This window comes from Mirounga leonina, unplaced genomic scaffold (assembly GCF_011800145.1).
Source record: "Mirounga leonina isolate KUSES-001 unplaced genomic scaffold, KU_Mleo_1.0 Mir_129, whole genome shotgun sequence".
Classification (NCBI taxonomy): domain Eukaryota; kingdom Metazoa; phylum Chordata; class Mammalia; order Carnivora; family Phocidae; genus Mirounga; species Mirounga leonina.
In genome coordinates, this window is record NW_023270323.1 from 49,145,288 (window position 1) to 49,157,410 (window position 12,123).

The 12,123-nt window shown below is 39.0% G+C and overlaps 1 protein-coding gene across 5 annotated transcripts in view; it reads left to right on the forward strand.

Annotated features, from left to right (window-relative positions):
* The window catches only part of RFC1 (replication factor C subunit 1), an 86,711-nt gene that overhangs the window by 72,285 nt on the left and 2,303 nt on the right, over positions 1-12,123 (forward strand). For all 5 annotated transcript variants that reach the window (XM_035005124.1, XM_035005122.1, XM_035005123.1 and 2 more), the window contains 9 exons: positions 1,424-1,533; positions 1,738-1,875; positions 2,038-2,133; positions 2,259-2,357; positions 4,514-4,668; positions 4,767-4,884; positions 6,526-6,671; positions 9,889-10,102; positions 11,681-11,872. In XM_035005124.1, coding sequence (XP_034861015.1) covers positions 1,424-1,533; positions 1,738-1,875; positions 2,038-2,133; positions 2,259-2,357; positions 4,514-4,668; positions 4,767-4,884; positions 6,526-6,671; positions 9,889-10,102; positions 11,681-11,872 — 1,268 coding nt within the window. The remainder of the gene's footprint in view (positions 1-1,423; positions 1,534-1,737; positions 1,876-2,037; positions 2,134-2,258; positions 2,358-4,513; positions 4,669-4,766; positions 4,885-6,525; positions 6,672-9,888; positions 10,103-11,680; positions 11,873-12,123) is intronic.

The following is a 12,123-nucleotide window of genomic DNA, read 5'->3' on the forward strand; positions in this document are numbered from 1 at the left end:
TATGTAAGGAAAACAAATTCACTTCAACGTTTAGGAACCAGTATGGAACATTACTATGTGCCAGGCACCCTGCTAAATCCTGGGGCTAATGATGGAACTCTTATAGGACAGTAGTTCCCCCCCCCTCTTTTTTTTTCAGGTCTTAGCAGTTTCTTTCTTTCTTTCTTCCTTTCCTTTCCTTTTTCCTTTTTTCTTTTTCCTTTTTCCTTTTTCCTTTCCTTTCCTCTTTTCTTTTCCTCTTTCTATATATATATATGAGAGAGAATGAGATAGAGAGCATGAGAGGGGGGAGCGTCAGAGAGAGAGGCAGACTCCCTGCTGAGCAGGGAGCCCGACGTGGGACTCGATTCCGGGGCTCCAGGATCATGACCTGAGCCGAAGGCAGTCGCTTAACCAACTGAGCCACCCAGGCACCCTTAGCAGTTTCTAAGAATGTGTTAAAATACATATATGGACATGTTTATACATGTTGCACATTTTTTAGAGGATTCACAGGTGAATCTCGTGAAGAGGGAGAGTAAATAAAGTATTGTAATTCAGTGTGATGAGTGAGGTAATAGAGGCCTGTAGATGAAGAAATGATTTGAATTGGGGCGCTGGGGAAAGTCAGGATAAGGATGGTATTTGTTCAACAGGCCTTGGAGGATGAAAGAGGATCATTTGTGGTGAAAGGTCATATAGGCAAAGATAGTAGCAGAGGAGAAGAAATTGTGAAGGTGACACTGTTTGAGGCTGTAGCTGGTGGTCTGGTATGGCCAGAGTCTATGGGAAAAATAAGATACTCAAACTACAGACTCAGTAGTGCAGATTTAGAACTTATGGTAGATACTGCACAGTCACCTGAATTCTTGGTACTTTCAGTGGTAGCAAATCATTATTAAAAAGGATTTGCTCAGGTAATGTCACTCTGGCTGGTGGGAGTGTTAGTTAATTGGTACTACTCTGGAGAGTAGTCTGGCAGTATTTTTCAAAAGTTACATTATATAGACCTTTTAGCCCAGAAATTCCAGCTCTTGGAATTTAGCAATTGATATATGCCAAGTGTCATATATATATATATATATATATATATTCATTTAGTATGATTTGTAATAGCAGAAGGTTGGAAGCATCTTCATATTTTATCAGTAGATAGTGATTATGATACATGTGTAAAATGGGATATTATTAAATAGCCTTAAAAAATGAGGTGTTAAGGAACAGATCACCAAAATACATTGAATGATAAAACCAAGATATATATTTTTATGCACGCATGTTTTCAATATGTATAGGGATACCCGAGGGGGCAAAGGTGGGGGGGAGAATTTCTTTTCATCTGCATATTCTTGTGCCTCTTGCATTTTGGTTTAAAATGTTTTACATGTTTTTTTAATAAAGCAGCAGCATTTGAACAGTTGCTCTTTTTTGTCCCATCCCATAGCTTCTCAGCATCGGTCAGGCGGAGCAGCCCATTCAGTAAGCACGAAACATGCTCTCATCATGGATGAAGTAGATGGCATGGCAGGCAATGAGGACAGGGGAGGAATTCAGGTAATGAAAGCACTGTAGTTTTGCAGCTTTACTGTTGATTTTTAGTTGTAAGATAGTTTTTTTAATATTTAAAGAACTAATTGTGCTGTAATATTTACAACAATTAAAGCATGTTGCTGAGGTTTTCAAAACCTAAAATACATTGTGTAGTATTTTGTTGTTTTTTTTTTTAAATATTTATGTGTTGCAAATTTGCTTTTTTAGGAATTAATTGGTCTGATAAAACATACAAAAATTCCCATTATTTGTATGTGCAATGATAGAAATCATCCCAAGATTCGTTCTTTGGTTCATTATTGTTTTGATCTTCGTTTTCAAAGACCTCGAGTTGAACAGATTAAGGTAAAATGATTGTAATTTTTTTTCTCCATCACACTCTCCTTCTTATTTTTTGGTCAGTATTTCTCAAAAGTTACCTTTAAAAGTACCTGATAAATATTCTAAAAATATCTGATTATGTGACTTTAAAAAAAACCATTTAGGATTCCCCTTTGTCAATTTCAGGGTGCTATGATGTCTATTGCATTTAAAGAGGGTTTGAAGGTCCCCCCTCCAGCTATGAATGAAATAATTTTGGGAGCCAATCAAGATATCAGACAGGTAAATTAAATACATATTACGTTAATAGTTGCTGATTCTTTTGAATTAATGCCTTCAACTTTTCAGAGAGGAGGAATGGCATTATTGTCTCACCTTGACCATGTCTTATTTATGATTTCTGTTAGGTTTTACACAATCTGAGTATGTGGTGTGCACGAAGTAAGGCACTAACCTATGACCAGGCCAAGGCTGATTCTCATAGAGCCAAGAAGGATATCAGACTGGTAAAATAACTTTCCATTTCTTAGTTACTTTCTCAAGCTAAAGCATTTCTTGTTCTACTCATATTAACTTAGTAGAAGTAGTTATTATAGTTCCTTGACACACCTATTGAACCTATGGATATTTATAATAAGAAAGCTGCTAAAAGGTTTTCTAATTCAAATGAATTTTTCCTCAAGGACTATTAGTGTACATTGTAAATTATGAGAAATGGAAGTTTTAAATTATATTCATGCTTCAGTAGTTATAAAATGGTCTTTTCAGAGTCCCTTATGTATAGATTCCATGGTTTGAAGTTTTGGAACTTTAAGAATAATCTGTTTCAAATGGCCTATAATTTATTTATTTATTTATTTTTAAAAAGATTTTATTTATTTGACAGAGAGAGAGAGAGAGGGAACACAAGTAAGGGGAGTGGGAGAGGGAGAAGCAGGCTCCCCGCTGAGCAGGGAGCCCGATGTGGGGCTCAATCCCGGGACCCTGGGACCATGACCTGAGCTGAAGGCAGATGCTTAACCAACTGAGCCACCCAGGCACCCCTCAAATGGCCTATAATTTAATAACCTCTCTGAAACTTGAAACCAGAAGTCGGTATTAATTATCTGTGTTCTATTTCACCTAGTCACTAGTCAATTTATTATTACAGTTAGAGCAGTGATTAAGTAGTGTTTGTAACCCCCTCTCTCCCCCCCTTTTTTTAATCAAACTTTTTTTTTTTAAGATTTTCTTTATTTATTTGTCAGAGAGAGAGAGAGAACCCAAGCAGGGGGAGCAGCAGGCAGAGGGAGAAGCAGGCTCCCCACCTCGCAAGGAACCCGATGCGGGACTTGATCCCAGAACGCTGGGATCATGACCTGAGCCGAAGGCAGATGCTTAACCGACTGAGCCACCCATGCGTCCCTAAATCAATACACTTTTTAAGAGCAGTTTTAGTTTCATAGCAAAATTTAGCACAGGGTACAAAGACTTCCCTTATTATCACCTGCCTCCAGACTCCTACAACCTTTTCCACTATTAATATCCCCCACCAGAGTGGTACATTTGTTACAGTTGAACCTACACTGATACACCCAAAGGCCATAGTTTACATTAGGGTTAGTTCACTCTTGATGTACATTCCATAGGTTTTGACAGATGTATCATAGCTTATATCCACCATTGTATATCACACAGAATACTTTCACTGCCCTAAAAATACTCTGTACTCCTCCTGTTCATCCATCCCTTCCCCCAACTCCTGACAATCACCAATCTTTTTTTTTAGATTATTTATTTTAGAGAGAGCATGAGCAGGGGGAGGAGCAGAGGGAGAGGGACAAGCGGACTCCACATTGTGTGGAGCCCGACACGGGGCTCAGTCTCATGACCCTGAGATCATGATCTGAGCCGAAATCAAGAGTTAGCCAGCCACTTAACTGACTAAGCCACCTGGTGGCCCAATCACTAATCTTTTTATTGTCTTCATAGTTGCACCATTTTCAGAATGTCATGTAGTTGGAATCATACAGTATATAGCCTTTTCAGTTTGGCTTTTTGTTTTGTTTTTTGTTTTTTGAGAGAGCACGTGTGAGTGAGTGCAAGCAGGGGGAGGGGCAAACAGAGAGGGAGAGAAAATCTTAAGTGGGCTCCATGATGTAGGGCTCGATCTCACGACCCTGACATCATGACCCAAGCGGAAATCAAGAGTCAGACGCTTAACCAACAGCCACCCAGGCACCCCCAGATAGGCTACTTTCAGTTAGTAATGTGCATTTAAGGTTTCTACATATCTTTTCATGGCCTTATTATAGCTCATTTCTTTTTTGTGCTGAATAATATTCCAGTGTCTGGATGTACCACAGTTTATCCACCTTATGAAAGACATCTGGATTGCTTCCAAGTTTTGTCAGTTATGAATAAAGCTGCTGTCAAGATCCATGTGCAGGTTTTTTGTGTAGTATGTTTTCAGTTCGTTTGGATAAATACCAAGGAGGACAATTAAGAGTATATTTAGTTTTGTAAAAAAACTGCCAGTCTGTCTTCCAAGTGACTATACCATTTTGCATTCCTACTAGCAATAAATGAGAGTTCCTGTTGCTCCACATCTCTGCCAGCATTTGATGTTGTCAGTATTTTGGACATTGGCCGTCCTACTAGGTGTGTCCTTCCCTTTTTTTAGGGCCCATTTGATGTTGCCCGGAAGGTGTTTGCAGCTGGAGAGGAGACTGCTCATATGTCACTTGTGGACAAGTCCGATCTGTTCTTTCATGATTACTCAATAGCACCCCTCTTTGTCCAGGAGAACTACATACACGTGAAGCCTGTAGCTGCAGGGTGAGTGTTCAGAGCTAGTGAGGGGTAGGCCATGTTCCTGGGAGAGAGGAGTAGGAGGTATGGACAGTGGTGTGATCCAGACTGCTTTATTTATGCAGGGGTGACATGAAAAAGCACCTGATGCTTTTAAGCAGAGCAGCAGATAGCATATGCGATGGTGACCTAGTGGACCGTCAGATCCGGAGTAAGCAAAACTGGAGTCTTCTGCCCGCACAGGTAAGCACGATGCAGACTCTGCTTTAGGTAAAACAGAAGAGCTGTGAGCTCCTGTAGTTATGTGAAATACCAGAGAAACATTATGGCTCTTACGGCAAAAATAAAGTCTGTTCTAGATTAAAATACTCTGGGGTCACAATTGTCTATTTCTTAATAAAAATGAAACATAAAAATAGCCTTACTTTTCAGGGTTTCAAAATGTCTCTATGTAAATGGACATATGGAAATAGGAACATTAGATTCTGGACATAAATAAGGTGTTAGTCAAAAGCTTTATTTGCTCTGTTTTACCTTAAAAATGCCTTTCTTTTTTGTTATTCTTGAGTCTCCCCGATGGTGACTAAGTAGCTCCTACTTGAAGATGCAGCCAGGGCAGGTCAGCAGCTACTTCTCTGATATGTGAATTCTGATTGTCTTCTTCCTTGCTGAAGAGGCAGCTTTATACTGGTACTTTATTTAGGTGGTAACTTTCACTCAAAACAGAGTTTTGCAAACTTTCATAATTAAGAATATTATTTCTTCTTGAGTTTTGCATATTTATACAGCATTATTGGCCCAAGTAATAATATGCAAGGGACTTCTGGAAGGCCTACTCCTCTCTTAATTCTACCTATACATTGTTGGGAAACAAAAAACAAAGATTCATTCTGGATATAAAGAATCCTTTCTCTTATGTTTTACAAGTGTTCATTTTTTAAACTAATAATTGTATCTTTAAGAATTTATCCTAAAGAAATAACTTTAAACATAGGAGAGCTGAATGTACAAAAATATTACATGAGTTTTGATACTGTAAGAAATTGGAGAAAATCTCCATGTCTGGAAGTTGGAGAATGATTAATTATGGTAAATACTCTTGATGGAATATTATGCATTCCTTAAAATTATTTATAAAGATTGTCTAATATGAAAAATGCTTATGAGAGAATATTATTAGAATAAAGCAGGATACAAAATTTATGTATAATTCCAACTAAAAAAGTATGAGCCCTGGATCTAGAAGATATCAAGGATACCTTTGTAAAAATCTTTTCTCAAGTACCAGTTTACTTAATACTCTATTCAGTTTTCCATGCTTTGATCTACCTGTGCTATCAATAGTTTATGTTAAAGACAATCATGTTCCTCTTTTTTTTTTTTAAGATTTTATTTATTTATTTGACAGAGAGAGAGATAGCGAGAGCAGGAACACAAGCAGGGGGAGTGGGAGAGGGAGAAGCAGGCTTCCTGCCAAGCAGGGAGCCCGATGCAGGGCTTGATCCCAGGAACCTGGGATCATGACCTGAGCCGAAGGCAGACGCTTAACGACTGAGCCACCCAGGCATCCCAGTCGTATTCCTTTTAAAGTCTTTTCTGCATCATGCAGTAACTGGTATGTTGGGATCAGTTGGTTGAGGAGGCCGAACTGCCAGATGATCTCTCTGCAGGCTATAACATGTATTGGACTGATAACGTTGTTTTCTCCGGGAGTGGTTTCCCATACTGACAGATGAGAGACAGAGGGAAAGGGTGTGATGCCCTGGAATTAGGTACCTGGGACAGTGTTGCTTCATTTGCTCCAGACTCTTTGGAAGCCAACAGCTGTGTAGGAAGCAACTTTGTACTGAATTCAAATTGTGGACGGCAATTGATTTTTTTCAGGCCATTTATGCCAGTGTTCTTCCTGGAGAGTTAATGAGGGGGTACATGACTCAGTTTCCTACCTTCCCAAGCTGGTTGGGGAAGCACTCATCTACCGGCAAACATGATCGTATTGTACAGGACCTAGCACTGCACATGAGTCTTAGGTAAGTGGTATTAGTCCATGTGTGGCATTTTATCAGTGTAGTGTATTTATTTAACCGCTGTCCAGTGAGGATAGCATAAGTCAAAAGATTTGTGTTTCAGTTTTGATTTTTTTTTTTAAGATTTTTATTTATTTATTTGACAGAGAGAGGCACAGCGAGAGAGGGAACACAAGCAGGGGGAGTGGGAGAGGGAGAAGCAGGCTTCCAGCAGGGCAGGGAGCCCGATGTGGGGCTCGATCCCAGGACCCTGGGATCATGACCTGAGCCGAAGGCAGGCGCTTAACGACTGAGCCACCCAGGCGCCCCTCAGTTTTGATTTTATTGCGAACTAGATAAATGATCCTGGATAAGTTCCTTATATTTTGTGGGCCTGAGTTTTATTATCTATAATTAGTATAATACTTGTTTTGTCACTTAAAAGTATACTTTGGAGAATAAGCCCAGTTGGTAGATGTGCCATAACTTTAAGATAAATTTTAAAGCTATGTAAATCTGAGGTAGGGCTACTATTTATCATGACTATGCCTGTTACTAGTAGGCATACATAATGTCTCAGCTTCCAAATAATTTAATAGGAAAAAGGGGGCTATTTAAATAGTCCTAGTAGGATACTAGGTTGTAGTACCTATCCTAGTAGTAAACTGACCTAGTCATTTAGGGTAGGGGACACAGTTTAGCATATAACAGTAGGAGGCAGACATGCAGATGACTGAAAATCAATGTGCCTGGAGAAGTTTAATGAAGTCCAAAAATTCTTGTTATTTGGTACAATTTGTTAAAGTTTAGAAACTTAGAAAATGTGCATGCGCATAAATATTAAGTGAACTTAAGGAATTTATTTTTAACCACGAAGAACTACTTGAGCAGTCTTACTTCTCTTTCTGATCTCTGGAGGGAATGTTAACGTTGGTCCACTCTTAACTTTTTTCTGAAGCTGAACTGAAATGGTTCCTTTCTTCTTCCTGTAGAAATCTACTTCCTACTGTGGTCCCTCTTCTTAGCCTATGGCATGGGTCTTTTTTTGCCACTCTTGTAATCGTTTCCTATTGTTGCTGTAACAAATTACCAAAACTTAATGGTTTAAAATAACACAAATTTATTGCCACCTTAAGATGCAAAGAATGTCCTGGATTATATGGGCAGGCCCAGTGTAATTATAAGGATCTTTACCAAAAAAAAAAGTGGGGGGGGGGGGGGGCAGCCATATCAAGTCAGAGAGAAAGAGATTTTAAGATGTTACATTGTTGGCTTTGAAGATGGGAAAAAAGACCATGAGCCAAGGGATGTCCATGGCCTCTAGAAATTAGAAAGGGTTGCATTTCCCACTGCTCTTCTCATTGCTCAAGTGGGAGGCCTGGCTTTGAGCTCTTTTCCTATTCCTTGCCCTCTGTTTTTTAAAAAGGTGATGTATCCCTGTGCCCTAGGGGTATCTGCCTTTGACTCCCCCACCCTTCATGTAGATTGTGAGCACTGGACTTCCACTTTGTTTTGTGGCTGTGCTTTTGTGTATCCGTCCCCTTCTCTCATTAGACCGAACATTTCTGGTGGTAGGAACTGAGGCCTACCCATCCAGCATATAAAATTGGTTGGTAAATGTTCCCTGATGAATCACACACAGGACGTTGTCATATCAAAGGATCTATAGTGAATTTCACAATTTTTAAAGTAAATTAGGACCTTCCTATTTAACTTTTTTTTTTTTTTGGAGATTTTATTTATTTATTTGATAGAGAGATAGCGAGAGCAGGAACGACAAGCAGGGGGAGTGGGAGGAGGAGAAGCAGGCTTCCCGCCAAGCAAGGAGCCCGATGCAGGGCTCGATCCCAGGACCCCAGGATCATGACCTGAGCTGAAGGCAGACACTTAATGACTGAGCCACCTAGGCGCCCCCCTATTTAACTTTTTAACCCTGATTAAGTCATTGAACTTTTGGAAGTGCGATTTTATCATTAGTTCTTGTTGGGGTTATAGATGCCTTTGAGAATCTGAAAGCTCTTTGATCTTTATTACTCCCAAATGTGCGAATGCACAAACAATGCTAGGGGAATTACAGATTTCTGAGGTTAAGAACCCTTGATTTAGGAACACTAGATACCTTTAGACTTTTCTAGAGTTGAATTCTCTGTGATTTGGAGTAAAAGATAACAGTAATGTAACAAAATATAAGAGAATACTTTTGAAAAAGTTTCATGATTTTCTTAGGCTTAGGGCTCATACTTGTCTTTAAGTACTAATTGTGCTTGATTATAGAAGACTGAATCTAGAGGAAATGGGTAAATTTAAAATAAGGGTTTTTTTGGATTCTTTGCCTACGTAGTAAAACAGTTGGGGGCAGGGTTCTAGATTTCTAATCAAGAGAACTGTTCAGACTCAGTTACCTGAAGGCAAGAGCAGGACCCATTAATAATTTTAACATTTTCATGGGTTCTGAAGCCTAACAGCTTTTGAGGTTTCTCGTTTGGATTATGCACGCATATAATTGCCTCATTTGATGATGGAGGCAGCTGGATTGGAAAGATTTAGATTGGTGGCATTTTGTTCTGTTCATCTATTTTCTGTCTTTGAGTGACAGTATTTAAGAGCACGAGAGAAAGTCATTTCATGATAACATTGTAGTTCTCAGCAGACTTTTTCCTGAAGCCTTCCCCTCACAAGTGTGGACTACCTTGTGATTGTGCAGGGACATTTTCTGCAGTTTTCTTAGTTTGGGGAAAGCCCTGCTCTAGAACTAAAGATTTCAGAGTAACCCTATTAGGAAATATGAGGGAAATATTCATATATAATTTTGTATGTTATAATCAGATGAAAAGGTATTGCAGACCGTCATGTAGTAAGTAGCAGTGGAACTTGAGGTAGGAAATCTCACTGCCTTTTACTGATGCTTTTAATATTTGGAACTAGGAATGAGTAATCTTTGGCTATATTAAGTATGAGCACATAGAAATCCTGTTGCCCAGGCCTTGAGAGTAGGTTGCAAGTAGAACCTACATTTGTGTTTTTCATTGACTGATCCAGAGAAGTAGAAAATTCATTCCCTTTGAGCACACTGGTGTGTGTCCATCATCCTGATGGTGTAGTGCTAGGCTTTCTCTACCAGCTGTTAAATAGTAGACATTACATTGGGCATTATTAAAAGTGGATTGAACTTCACACTATGACTTGAGTTGGTGGTAGTTTGCCACTGACTACAGTTATGTCTCTTTTGTTTTGGTTTAAGAACTTATTCCAGCAAAAGGACTGTAAACATGGATTATCTGTCCCATGTAAGGGATGCACTTGTACAGCCCTTGACCTCACAAGGGGTAGAAGGAGTACAGGACGTTATTGCTCTTATGGACACCTACTACTTGATGAAAGAAGACTTTGAGAATATCATGGAAATTAGCAGCTGGGGAGGCAAATCTAGTCCCTTCTCCAAGCTGGACCCCAAGGTAAATTGTGTAACTCACTGGTTCTCCGTCACTTTGTGATTACAAGTTTGTAGTAGGAGTATTTCAGAGATGTTGTAGGTGCTTTAAAAAGGTTTAATTTTTTCCCCTTAAATGCTTTTTGCTTCTTACGGCCTATGCTTTCCAAAGATACTATTTGAGTGCAGAATTAAGAATGGACTTCTGGATTTGACCTTAACTATTTGTAGTTTTATCATTGCTTTATGTTGAGTGGAAAAGCAAGACATGAAATCTGAGAAGCCAGTATATAAATGTATTCCATGTAAAGTCGGGTGGATGAGCCTGGGGAAGTAAGTCAGGTGGTGGTAATACATTATGAGAAGAAAGATGTGTTTATTGGCTGAGGATTTTTATACTTTTTCTCAGTCTGTCTAATCTGTGAACTTAGTATTTATTATAGTTGGACAGTTTACTATGTAATAATGTATTCCCTACTTTCTTTATATAATGAGCATGAAAAAACTAAAATGACGTAACATGGATCTGTAATATCCAGTACCTCACACTCTGCCTGTTTCTTTGGTGCTGTTTTATTTTATTTATTTATTTTTTAAAGATTTTATTTATTTATTTGACAGAGACACAGCGAGAGGGAACACAAGCAGGGGGAGTGGGAGAGGGAGAAGCAGGCTTCTGGAACACAGGGCAGGGAGCCCAATGCAGGGCTCAATCCTAGGACCGTGGGATCATGACCTGAGCCGAAGGCAGACGCTTAACAACTGAGCCACCCAGGCGCCCCACTTTGGTGCTGTTTTAGAAGATATATTCTCTATGGCTTACCTTCTCTAGAATTTTGATCTGACTTTATGGTTATGGGTAAATTCTCTCATGAGAGACCTCCATTGTTAGAATTCAAGGACTAATTCTATAATTATGTTTAGAAGCTTCAAGTTAAGGCTTTCAAGTTACTTAGTATTTTGAATTAACCATTTTATGATAAAGGTAATTTATGTATTTTGTAGTAATTAAAGGCCAAGTTTAACTTGTACCTTATTGTAAGTCTTTTTTGATTTATTGATTCACTATGCTTCTCACTTTGTAGGACTGTGGGATGCACTTAATAGGCAAAAATGATGAGCTAAAGTTTTTTTTTTTTTTTTTTCCTGCCTAATGTTCCCAAATACTAGTTCTTATTTTTGAGTCATGGGCTCTATTTTTTTTTTTTTTTTTAAAGATTTTATTTATTTATTTGACAGAGAGAGAGATAGCGAGAGCAGGAACACAAGCAGGGGGAGTGGGAGAGCGAGAAGCAGGCTTCCTGCCAAGCAGGGAGCCCAATGCAGGGCTTCATCCCAGGAACCTGGGATCATGACCTGAGCCGAAGGCAGACGCTTAACGACTGAGCCACCCAGGCGCCCGAGTCATGGGCTCTATTAAGAATGTCATGAAAAACATAGAACTCCTCCGTAGAACAATGTATATAAGTACACTTACATGTACATGCGTAAATATTTCACAGACTATTTCAAGGATCTTGCAGGATCTCACAAAACCTTTGGTTTAAAATTAGGATTGTTTGGCACTTATTTTTAACAGCCTCTTTCTATTCCTTTCCTATAGGTGAAAGCAGCCTTCACAAGAACTTACAATAAGGAAGTCCACCTTACTCCATATTCACTTCAGGCAGTAAAGACACCTAGACACAGCACAGGCCCAGCACTGGATTCTGAATACAATGAAGAGTTAAATGAAGATGACTCTCAATCTGATGAGAAAGACCAAGACTCTATGGAAACTGATGCAATGATCAAGGTAGTATTTTAAGCTACAGACAAGAAATGCCATGATATTCCCTTGGTAGTTTATCTTTTCTTGTGTACAGCTCGCCTTCTGAAATTATTCAGGGCCCGTTTTTAAGTTTTTACATTCATCACATTGAGGGTAGAGAAGGTATAGATTTTATTCTTATAAATAGCTGCTTATAATAGTGGAAGAAGGCAAGAAAATAGGCCATCATATGATGGTCATATGCTGTTAGAAAAAGTACCAGTTTTATTTGGTCA